General features: G+C 46.5%; 1 protein-coding gene across 1 annotated transcript in view; it reads left to right on the top strand.

Annotated features, from left to right (window-relative positions):
* Positions 1 to 9,850, top strand: part of SLC38A8 (solute carrier family 38 member 8) — a 38,191-nt gene extending 28,341 nt beyond the window's left edge. Inside the window, exons 9-11 of the mRNA XM_084812450.1 lie at positions 4,327 to 4,526; positions 7,020 to 7,071; positions 9,541 to 9,850. Coding sequence (XP_084668576.1) covers positions 4,327 to 4,526; positions 7,020 to 7,071; positions 9,541 to 9,643 — 355 coding nt within the window. The 3' untranslated portion in view covers positions 9,644 to 9,850. The remainder of the gene's footprint in view (positions 1 to 4,326; positions 4,527 to 7,019; positions 7,072 to 9,540) is intronic.
* Positions 9,851 to 12,157: the final 2,307 nt, after the last annotated feature.

The raw sequence follows: 12,157 nt of genomic DNA, 5'->3' as shown, positions 1-12,157 counted from the left end.
ATCGGAGGTAAATTCCAAGCAAAAATGGGTATGATCAAAAACAAAGATGGCAAGGACCTAACAGAAGCAGAAGATATCAAGAAAAAGTGGCAAGAATATATGGAAGATCAGTATAGGAAGGATAATAATATCAGGGATAGATTTGATGGTGTGGTCAGTGAGCTAGAGCCAGACATCCTGAAGAGTGAGGTTGAATGGGCCTTAAGAAGCATTGCTAATAACAAGGCAGCAGGTGATGCATGCCATATGCCAGCAAATTTGGAAAACACAAGAATGGCCAACAGATTGGAAAAAATCAACTTGTATCCCCATACCAAAAAAGGGAAGCACCAAAGAATGTTCAAACTATTGAACAGTGGCACTTATTTCACATGCCAGTAAGGTAATGCTCAGGATCTTGCAAGGTAGACTCCAGCAATTCATGGAACGAGAATTGCCACATGTACAAGCTGGGTTTCGAAAAGGCAGAGGAACTAGAGACCAAATTGCCAATATCCGCTGGATAATGGAGAAAGCCAGGGAGTTTCAGAAAAACATCTATTTCTGTTGTATTGACTATTCTAAAGCCTTTGACTGTGTGGATCATAACAAGTTGTGGCAAGTTCTTGGTGGTATTGAGATACCAAGTCATCTTGTCTGCCTCCTGAGGAATCTATATAATGACGAAGTAGCAACAGTAAGAACAGACCATGTATCAACGGACTGGTTTAAGATTGGGAAAGGAGTACGGCAGGGTTGTATACTCTCACCCTACCTATTCAACCTGTATGCAGAACACATCATGCGACGTGATGGGCTTGATGAAGCCAAGGCTGGAGTTAAAATCGCTGGAAGAAACATTAACAATCTCCGATATGCAGATGATACCACTTTGATGGCTGAAAGTGAGGAGGAGCTGAGGAACCTCATGACAAAGGTGAAGGAAGAAAGTGCAAAAGCTGGGTTGCAGTTAAACCTCAAAAAACCCCAAGATTATGGCAACCAGCTTGATTGATAACTGGCAAATAGAGGGAGAAAACGTGGAGGCAGTGACAGACTTTGTCTTTCTAGGCGCAAAGATTACTGCAGACGCTGACTGCAGCCAGGAAATCAGAAGATGCTTACTTCTTGGGAGGACAGCAATGACAAATCTTGATAAAATAGTTGAGAGCAGAGACATCACACTGACAACAAAGGTCCGCATAGTGAAAGCAATGGTATTTCCCGTAGTAACCTATGGCTGCAAGAGCTGGACCATAAGGAAGGCTGAGCGAAGGAAGATCGATGCTTTTGAACTGTGGTGCTGGAGGAAAATTCTGAGAGTGCCTTGGACTGCAAGAAGATCAAACCAGTCCATACTCCAGGAAATAAAGCCAGACTGCTCACTTGAGGGAAGGATATTAAAGGCAAAACTGAAGTACTTTGGCCACATAATGAGAAGACAGGACACCTTGGAGAAGATGCTGATGCTAGGGAAAGTGGAAGGCAAAAGGAAGAGGGGCCGACCAAGGGCAAGATGGAGGGATGATATTCTGGAGGTGACGGACTCGACCTTGGGGGAGCTGGGGGTGGCGACGGCCGACAGGAAGCTCTGGTATGGGCTGGTCCATGAAGTCATGAAGAGTCGGAAGCAACTGACCGAATAAACAATCCTCCTAGGGGAGTTGTTCCAGCTCCCTTGATCATTTTGGCTGCCCTTTTCTCCACCTTTTCCAGGGGTGTGTTTTCCCCCTATCGGTTTCGCTTTGTTTGCAACTTTGTTGCCCCAGTTGCACCTTCTCCTTTTCCAGTTTCCACAGTGCTTAAAGCCCCGGCTTCTCATTGCTGTAGCCTGGGGCTCTGTGCTGTTTCCACTGAGCTCTAATCGAATTATTTTCTCGATGGCTGGTTGGAGTCTGGGCTGGGTCTGATTACCTCATCTGTGTTCCCGCCTCCTCAGCCATCTTTCCAGGACAACGGAAAGAGAAGCTAATGGAGGAGTACTGGATTTTTTAAAAGCAATCAGCTTTGCTGTGGAGAGAGCTTCCCCTCTCCCCCGCTTTCTCCTTTCCTCTGAAAGTCCAGATGCACCTGCATTTCAGGAGCAAGCCTTATTGAGCACAATGGAGGTTACTTCCTAGTAGACACACATATGCTGGGGAAGAGGGGGGGGGAGAGAACACAAAGAGGGAAACCAGCCCCGATTTTAACTCAGAGGTCCTCAGTGACCACAATGGGAGTTACTAATGGTTTTGTTGTGGGAAAGAGAGCGAAACCAGCCCCTTTTCAATGCACAGGATCTCTATATGGAAGCTGTGAATGAGTTACGTCCTAAGGCAACGGACCGAAGCCTTGAAATCGTGCTTGATCGCATTTAAGGAAGTGGACTTAAAAGTGTGCCATTTCAATTGAGGGGGAATCTCAGCCTCATCCACCACAATGGGAGTTACTTCTGAGGAGACGCTAATGCGTTTGTTGTGGGAAGGAGCCTGAAACTAGCCCCAGTTTTAATTGAGAACACAGGATCTCTATATGGAAGTTGTGAATGAGTTACATCCTAAGGCAATGGACTGAAGCCTCGAGATTGTGCTTAATCTCATTTAAGGCATCAGGCTTTTGATATGTGCCGTGTCAATTGAGGGGCTTCTCTGCTATTTCTGTGGTCACTGACTGAGAGGGCAAGTTTCATTCAGCACAATGGGAGGAAAAAAAAAACCCTGACTGGGGTCATGGGCTGTGTTCTAGTGCTTATTTTCAATGATGTTTTAAAAGTTGGTCCCTCGGCATCCTGCTCCAAAATGGAGATGAAAATTCCGGAAAACAGAGAGGGAAAAGGTTGGGTCACTGAGGTCAGAGCGACACACCCACAAAGGCTGGGGTACACGCCCCATGGGCAGGACTATGATATCGGACCCAGTGCGATTGTGGAAACAAGTCAGTAATGGAGCCGCGGTAAGCTGGAAAAGTCGGACTATAAGCAGTCTCAGAAGAAGCGGTTTTTCAGCGATAAAATGCGGGGCTGGTGCTGAATGGCCACGACGTCATGGAAATACAGAGACCCCACCGTGCAGCCAGGTTGGAGAGAATTGCTGGTGGAAACACAGCCCAGGCCGAGGATACCCTTTTTAAGGTGCGGTCTTATCACAGATTTGTATAACGGCATCACGATATTGGCAGTTTTATTTTCGATTTCGTTCCTTAATGATCTCTAGCATGATGCCAGTGATGCTCAAAGGCTTAAGAGGACCTGGAGGGGTTGCGGGGCGCTGCTGTACGCATGTCGCCCAGGAACGTCAGCCAGGATTCCAGTCCGTGGGGCAAATGAATCCCTCGCTCATCTGAACTCCAACATCTGAATTATATCCAGTGGTATAGTGGAGCCAGGGCTCACAGGGACACCGCACCAGCACTTTTTTTTAATTAGTAGAGATGCTGATGTCATCTGTCACCTCCATCAGAATTCTCTGTTCCCTCTGAGCTCAATGGCTACTAGTCCTGATGGCTACTTGCTACCTCCAGTACCTGAGGCAGTGAGCCTATGTGCACCAGTTGCTGGGGATCATGGGTGGGAGAGTGCTGTTGCGCTCATGCCTGGCTTGTGGGTTCCTGGTCAACAGCTGGTTGGCCACTGTGTGAACGGAATGCTGGACTAGATGGACCCCTAGTCTGATCTGATGTTCTTGTGTTCTTATGAGCTTAGAACAGGGGAGCAGGGCAGGGAGGGGAAGGGAGGAAAGGATTTTCCCATCAACAATATATTGTTCCCTGTTTCATTGCAAACTATTTTGGGGTGTCTTGGTCTTGAATGGGCAACTAAGACCCATGAGCTTTACAAAAGACCTGCTCCTGGTGGAGATGAAAATGGCTAGAACTGGTTCTTTGATATGGATCAACACAGCAGCCTGCATTTGTGTACTCTCCTAGGCTATGGGGACTGTTCCTATTTATTTATTATTACAGTGATATCCTGCCTTTTTTCCTCTTGCAAGGAACCTGAGGCAGCTTACATGCTTCTCCTCTCCCTCCTCCTCCTCCTCATTTTATTCTCACAACAACCCAGTGAGGGAAGTGAGGCGAGGCTGAGAGTCAGTGGCTGGCCCAAAGTCACCCAGTGAGCTTCATGGCTGAGTGGGGGCTAGAACCCGGACCTCCTGAGTCCCAGTCCAGTGCTCTAACCACTACACCACACTGGGTCTCCTGATGAGCACCTGCACTTCAAAACCTCCCACTGCACGACTGGTTCTCTCCCCCCACTGCAGCCCTGGACATTCCAGGAGGGAAAGAATCAGGTCTCTTTCTCCCCATAACTGACGCAGCCACTTCAGTAAAGAGCGATGCTGTTGTGCTGTGTGTAATTGCCCCTGCTAGGTCCGTCCTCCAGGATGTCTGTCTGAGTTCCAAGCACAGCTACGTCCTGACAACGGAGCCCTACGAGAAATGGTTGCGGGTGCTGCTTACGACCGTGTGGGTTGTAGTAACACTGGTCATTGCCCTGTGCGTCCCAGACATCAGCAAAGTCATCGGCGTCATTGGGGGCATCAGCGCTTTCTTCATCTTCATTTTTCCAGGTATGCCTCTGTCTTGTGCCCTCTCTTACTTAGGAGAGGGTGAAGGATTTGCATACTGATAGTAGTTCTTTATAGAGCTGAGGTTGCCCCCTTGTTCTTACAGGACTTGGTGCCAATGGGTCTTTTGACCACCTACTCCAGAGGTGGGCATCACGCACCCTGCAGGCCATGCGACCAAAATTCACACCAGCAAAAAAACTGGCATTTTGCTACTACAGTCTGGTAAATAGCCAAATTTACTCTGTTCTCGAGCTAAATTTGGCCTATTTACCACTTTGTAGCAGTTTGCTGCTGAATTTCAGTGGCAAATGGCCGCATGCTTTTTGCTGGTGCCCTGCAAAGCGTGCGGTGCCTTGTGGGGGGCTCAAGAGGGGGTGAAAATGGCCCCCAAGCCCCCCCTCCAAATTGCCCATCCCTGACCTATTCTCTTTATTCTGGGAAATCCATCCTTTGCTTCACTTCTCTGTTCCTAGTTGTTGTGGAAAAAAAAAAAAAAAAAGCACTATGGGGTGATGAGTGCTTTTGGTTTTTTGTACTGATGGATAAATCGGTCTGTTTCGCTTTCTGTAACTCACATTTTTTTCAAGCACAAATTTGGTCCACCTCATTTCCACATCTGTTTGTGAAAGTTTTTTTTAAAGTCTACCCAAAATGTTGTATGCATTTTTGCACACAAGTTCCCCTAATGTACATTTTTGCAAGCACTTTCACTAATATACAAAAACACATACACTGTTCCCCGAGTGTATGCATTTTTCAGTGCATGTTTTCATCAGATAACTCATTGCAAAATTTGAAGAAGTGTGAAAACTGAAGGATAATCGCATTCAGGTTCATGTATTAATTCAAGAAGTGTGAATTAGGTCAGTTCATATTAAAAAGTGAACCAAATGAATTTCACCCCATCCCTACTTTTTCTCTCTCCTTTAGGCAAGGTATTCAGTAGTGGCTTTAATGATGAGGCATCCTTTGTAGGAGGAGACTAGCATGTTTAATAGAAACCTTCTTTTGAAGGGAGATGTTCTTTTGTTCATGTCATAATTATCACTGTGGTAGGTTGTGATCAGAGCTTTTCAATGAAGAAATAATCAAAGCTCTGTGTCAAGGTAACCCAAATTTCCCCACAGGAAAACCTTGACTGTTTTCAGTCCATTGAGCATTGACACTTTCAATCATTTATATTTGCAGCTCTAAGAACTAGAGGCATGTGTCTGTTTGTTCCTTCTCAGTGATGTTGCAAAACTTTGCATTTACTGGGCTTGGAAAACAAATTTGTCCAGCCTTGTAATTCTTGGCCTTCAGGTCATAATGCAGCAATGCCCCTGACCTGTAAGCTTTTGTCTGGCTCAGATTTTAAACTGCGCTGCTGCATTTGTCGTCGTATCTCCCTGGCACCTTGAATGCTGCAACACCAGAGACCCTGGGAAATGTAGTTTCTCAGGGCACCAGAGAGCTTTGGCTATTGAGCGATATAGAAATTAATTAAATAAATAAATAAATTAGCATGTTATGCTAGTGATGTCCCTGGGAGCGCACTGTGGTCCGCATTGTGGAATTGGGCTTGGTGGGGGGCGTGGAATTGGCTGCTCTTCTGGGGGAAGAAAGGCTCCATTCTGAAGTGAGTTGAGGGGAGGTCGTCCATCACTAGATGGCTTAAAAAAATAAAGCTAAAGAAATGCCGTGACCTTGGCAGTAACTGGCAAAAATTCCCCCCTTGCAATCCTGGAGGTGAACCAGACATGATCAGGCTACTTTGGAGACGAATATTGAAAAGTTAAATACGATTCCTATTAGGGATGTCAGAGAATTCCGCGATGGATCTTGGTGAGGCCGAATGCCAGTGCATTCGGCCCCCCGAAATCCATCACGGAACGAGGCCCCTGCCCCCCCCCCACAAAAGGCGCGCGGGATGAAGTCTCCGCTGCCCCCACCCCACAAAAGGCACACAAAACGGAGCACTTACCTGCTCCCGTCTGCACTGCTTTGCGAATGGCGGCTGTCCTGCAGCCGCCATTCGCTTCTTCCTCTTCAGCCATGATAGGCTATGTAAGTATTTACGTAGCCTATCACGGCGGGGGGGGGGGACACCCCAGCGTATGCAAATAGCGGCTACCGCCATTTGCGTAGACTGGGTTTTTTCCCCCCTGCCCTGATAGACTACGTAAATACTTACGTAGCCTATCACAACTCAATACAGGGACGCAAATGGCGGCGGCTACAACAGCCGCCATTTGCGTCCCTGCAGGGCTGCCCAGCGGCCGGATGTCCGGTTGTGGGCGGCCGGGCAGGATTCTGGGGGGGAGGGACAGAGCGCCTCCCCCCCACCGCAGATGCCTCTGCGTGGAGCCAGGGAAGGGATTCGTACATTCCTAAATTTTGGTTAAATGGAAACTCTCGTGAATGAAATTAAATTTCTCTCCCACCCTACAATGCAAAATTACTAGAGAACTTTACAGCACAAAGAATGCTGAGCAAATTCTGTTTCAATTGCAGGGCTGTGTCTGGTGTGTGCAATGGAGACGGAAGCCATCAAGCCCAGGACTAAGTACGTGTACCTCCCGCCCACACCCGTGCACCTGTGCTTGCCATACGGCTATTAGTGGTCTAGCACTGTGTATAGCTCTATGATGATGTGCCCCCTAATAATAGTCATGAACCGTATTCCTGATTCAAAGACCAAAGCTAGTGATGTGTTTCTGCAATGTTGCAAGAGAGCCATCCTGATGTGGCTGCATGCGCGATTGCACCAAGGCTATTTTTGTGCAGTGTTTTGCTGATGTGGATGTACATTTATTTATTATTACGTTTATATCCTGGTTTTTTCCTCTTGCAAGGAAGCCAAGGGAGCTCACACAGTCCTCTATCTCTTCTTCATTTTATCCTAACAACAACCCTGTGAGGTAGGTTAGGATGAGAGTCAGTGACTGGCCCAAAGTCACCCAGTGAGCTTTATGCTCGAGTTGGGATTAGAACCCAGATCTCCCGAGTCCCAGTCCAACACTGTAACCACTACACCACACGGGCTCACTTGGGTGCACTGGTAAATAACGCAGAGGAAGAATCTTGCTGAGGCCATAGATATGATCACATCAACTGGCAAAACGTTGCAAAGAAAAGCCATGTATGCTCACAAGAGCATGGAGGGAAGGATGGGGAAAGAAAGGCACAGATCAGCTAAAGATCTTGACTGATCATGTATGCACCGAGTGCTCCATACAAAATTTGGAGATAAAAAATAACGGAACAATTGATTCCTGATGTGTCAGTTCCGTGCTGGAAATGAGACCAGGATAATTTTAGAACCCCCAAAATCTGGGGAGAATTTCAGAAGCATTCCTACACACAAGCCGCTTTGAGATCCTCCCAAGGAAAAACTTGCTACCAATGTACTCGGAATAGATGCGTTTTTCCCTTTGGGAATCCTATTTGGTTCCTTATTTCTGTGATTTTCTGAACTGGATTGAATGGAGCAGCCTTTTCCCCAAATCTCACTGTTTAGCTCCGGTGTTTCTGGAATTTGAAGCCAATAGGTGCTAATTTGAAGGGAAGGGTGGTAAAGGTACATTTTGATGCACCTGAGTAATCTTATATATAACATTAAAAAGCCATCACATTCTAGAGTAAGCAAGAAAGGGAACCCCGGGGCATTGCAGCTGGAAGAGGTGGGGCTATGCAAAGAGCAGCTGGCTGAGTTTTGCATGGTGCCATTGAATTTTATGGGACAAAGTAAAAGGGGTGGAATGCATGATCTCTTTTTCATTCCAGAAACAGAACCCCACATCATGGCCTCCTGGGGACAGGAGGCAGCGTTAGCCTGCATGCCAAACGCTGCTACCCCCTAGACCCATTTAGTTTCTCCCATATACCGGGTACCGGTTACCGTGTCTAAAAAAAGATATATTGGAGAGCCACAAAAAGTGCAGAAAAGAGCAACAGAGATGATCAATGAGTTGGAGCATCATCTCTATGGGTGTTTGAGGCTTTTTATTTTAGATAACTAAAGGGGTGAGGGGAGCATGGTAGATACTCATTAAAAACATCATGTGGAGAAGGAAGTGGATGGACCGTTCTCCCTCTCTCACAATACTAGAACTCAGGGTCGTTCAAAGAAATTGATTGACAGTAGATCCAGGATAATACGGATTCAGAGAGTAGATTTAGGATAATAGTTCTTCACACAGTGCATAATGAACTTCAGAGTTTTGCTGCCTCATTCATGACACCTTCCTGGATGAGGATAGGTTCGTGAGCCATCATGGCAAGTAGCCGTAGATAGATCTATCCTCCTCCATAAATGTGGCTAATCCAGGGGTGCAGAACGCCTTTCAGCCTGAGGTTGAATTCTGTTTCAGAGGAGCTCCCAGAAGCTATGTTCCAGTGGTGGGTGGGGCCAAAGGCAAAAGGGGGTGGGGCCAAAATACCAGCATATTTTTGCTTAAAGCTCTTTACTTTACAGGAATGAATCTGAGTGTGTGGAGATGTCTGGCAGCTCAAATTCTGAATCAGAAGGGGAACAGCCAGAACAGAGGGAGGCACCCTCCCTAGTGAGCCCAGACATAGCAAGACTTTCTTCCCAAGACCTTGACACACAGATGGCCCAGGCTGAACAGCTTCCCCATCCCTCCACCATAAGAATTCAAGTTTTTGGAGGAGGAGGAGGAAGGCGAGGGGCGTGACTGGAGGGACACTAGAGTCTGTCGCAGAGCAAAGCAGGAACTGGGATAACCTGGGTCTTTTTGGCACCCGGTAAAAACTGCTCTCCCAGAATCTGATGGCACATGATGGGATTTTATTGTCAGTTATTTTACCAGCCCTCGGTATCTTACTGCAACTGTTTTTTTTTAGCTGTTTTAAATTGTATATACATTTTGTCTGTTAAAGTTTTCTATATTATGGGATTTTTTTTTGTCCCATAATATAGAGAGCTTTGGCTATTGGACAGTATAGAAATGAAATAATTGAAATGACAAATGCACACAGCTCAGTCTCTCTTGCACCCCCCCCCCTTTTGCAGGTCCTGTCTAATTACTTGGGGAATTGTCACTGTCCTTTGTGGTGCTTTCATCTTCGGACAAAGCACAACCATTGCTATCATGGAACTGTTGTACAAGCTCTAGCCTCTAGGTGGCAGCAACAGCAAGGGCAGCAGTGAAAAGAGACTCTTTCTCCATTTTTGCCCAGTTGGACAATCCTGGTTTCCAGCTGATGTGGACCAATACTTCCAGCTTTTACCAGCAGAGCATAACGTAAAAAATACCCATTTTTAGCTGTTTAGCATACGTAAATAAAAATTACATAAGTTGGTTGTGCCTTTCCATGCACTGAACATGTTTCTTGTTTGCATACATTCTTGTAGGGTGCTTGATGCGTAACATTTCATCCATCAAATCCTTTTGGTTATCTCCTGCTGTGATGTTCCTCTTCCTTGTTTTAACCTTGCCTCTAACTACAGAAAACTGCTCAATCCCCCTGTAAGCTGCTTGATGGACGCATGCCAATCAAGATGGCAGAGCTGGCTCCAGGTTTTTGAGGGCGCTTGAGTGAGACACCCGCAATGGGCCCCCTCCCTCAGACAGTCTCCCTTCTTGCCGCCATTTCACCGGCCGCTCTTGCTCCTCCTCCTCTTTCCCGCCATTGCTCCCACTTGCTTTCTTGACAGGCAGAGAGCCGGGGAACACGTAGGCCGTGGTGTCTGCTGCTGCTCCTTCCCACCACCGCCATTGTCTGGCCAGAGTGAGAGGCAGGGGAATGAGCAGGGTGCAATGATGATGAGGAGAAGCAAATCCAGGGGGCTTTTGTCAGTGGGGCCCTGGTGGGGTGTGGGCCCTCGGCCGTTGCCTGACCATGCCTGCTCTTGACCCTGGCCCTGCTAGATGTGTGTATGTGGTGGTGGTGGGGTGCATCTTGAGGAAAAGATCGGCTTCCCATCGAAGACAGTCCTTATTCACTCTCGAACTCACCTTCACTTCTCCTAGAAATGTGTTTTGACTTTCTGCGGTTTGTGCGTGGGCGTGCGCACTAAATGTGCCCCTGACTCCGATCTCTCGAGGTTCTGAGCAAGATGTCTTCCCTTTCTGAGCAAGTGTTTCTTTTCTGGTTGGGCTGAACAACATAAAAGAACAACGTTGGGGTTTTATTCTTGATCTATAGCACAGGTGGGCTACCTGGTGCCTTCCAGATGTGTTGGACTGCAACTCCCATAAGCCCCAGAAAGCATGGCCAATGGTCAGGGATTGTGGGAGTTGTAGTTCAGAACAGCTGGAGGGTGCCAGGTTGTCTACCCCTGATCTATAGCATCCGTAGCATACTTAGTGTGTAAGACCACCCACGGCCCTTTTCACCAAAACTTCCGCATCTAATCAGGTTGCTGGTCAGGAAAAACAACACCAGACTTACCCCGTGTGCATGCATGAGAGAGGGAGGGGGGGAGAGAGAGAGAGAGAGAGAGAGAGAGAGAGAAAGCTGGGATTTTTGTGTGTGTAAAGGTCCGAGCATCATTTTCATGTGGTGTACAGGCTTAAACTTTGTAGCCAACACAGGACTTGTTAGGGTTTAAGGTTCTACTCTGCAGCACTGCAATCCAGCAGCAGCTGGCAGGGGTGGGGGTTAGGGGTTTCTTTCGCACCTGTTCCAGGCCCAACCCAGGCACCAGAGATTATGAAGTAAAACACTGGTAACCCTAGCATCCAAGATAGCGTTTGTATTTTTTTTACCTGCCTATAGGAGAGCTTCCCTTCTTTTCAGGCCCTGATGTCCAATCTAGCATAAAAGAGCTTCTGCTGCTGCCATTTTGGCTACATAAAGAACGGCCGTCAGCACCTGAATATTGGAAATGGAAGGAATGATACTGACCTGCCTTGCACGCATGTTTGGAGAGATCATTGAACATAATGTGGCTGGGGAATGCTGGGAGTTGTAGGACTTTTTCCAGTCTAAACATGGAGCATAGGATTGTGCTCTAAAGTGCTATATAAATGCTAAGGAGTATGCTAAGAACATCTTGGGGGATTGGACCCTGTAGTCAGAACTGTTCCTCTCTCAGCCTCCTGCCCTTCAAAGTCTTCAAATGAAGGCAAGTGCAGACAAACGAAAGCAAGAAAAAAGCCCGATACAGAATGTCCATTGTATCTTTTAAATTTTATTTGGTTATCTGCACTTAAGTTATAATTATACAATAGCGCATATACATATATATATATATATGTATACATATTAAAATGTTTTATATATTGGCTAATACTGACATCCTGCAGTATGCTACACTTTAGAGCTATGTAATCTTATTTCTAAAACAGTACATGTAAACTATCAAAGGTTACGTTTAAAAAGTGGTGATAAGCAAGCCCACTTTCCGGCGAAAGGGGTGGTTTGTCTTTTTCAAAATTTTATTTTATATGTTGCCTGTTTCAGTCCTGGTTAGAAATGATATTCTAAAAAAGAAAATGTTCATAACTCAGTCGAGTAACATAGTGCTACTTTCTACAGCAAGAGAGGGGGGGAAAGGTTTCTCAAAGTACATCAAGGCTTATTTTTTTATTCATGCACTGGCATTAAAGTGAAGGAAATGGAAGGGAACCAAAAGGGTACGTAGAGATAGGTGGAAATAACCTGGGATGCAAAGGAATATTATC

The sequence above is a fragment of the Heloderma suspectum genome, chromosome 8 (assembly GCF_057233095.1).
Source record: "Heloderma suspectum isolate Gila_16-S chromosome 8, 16-S_ref, whole genome shotgun sequence".
NCBI lineage: Eukaryota > Metazoa > Chordata > Lepidosauria > Squamata > Helodermatidae > Heloderma > Heloderma suspectum.
This window is presented reverse-complemented; position numbering and strand designations above follow the sequence as displayed.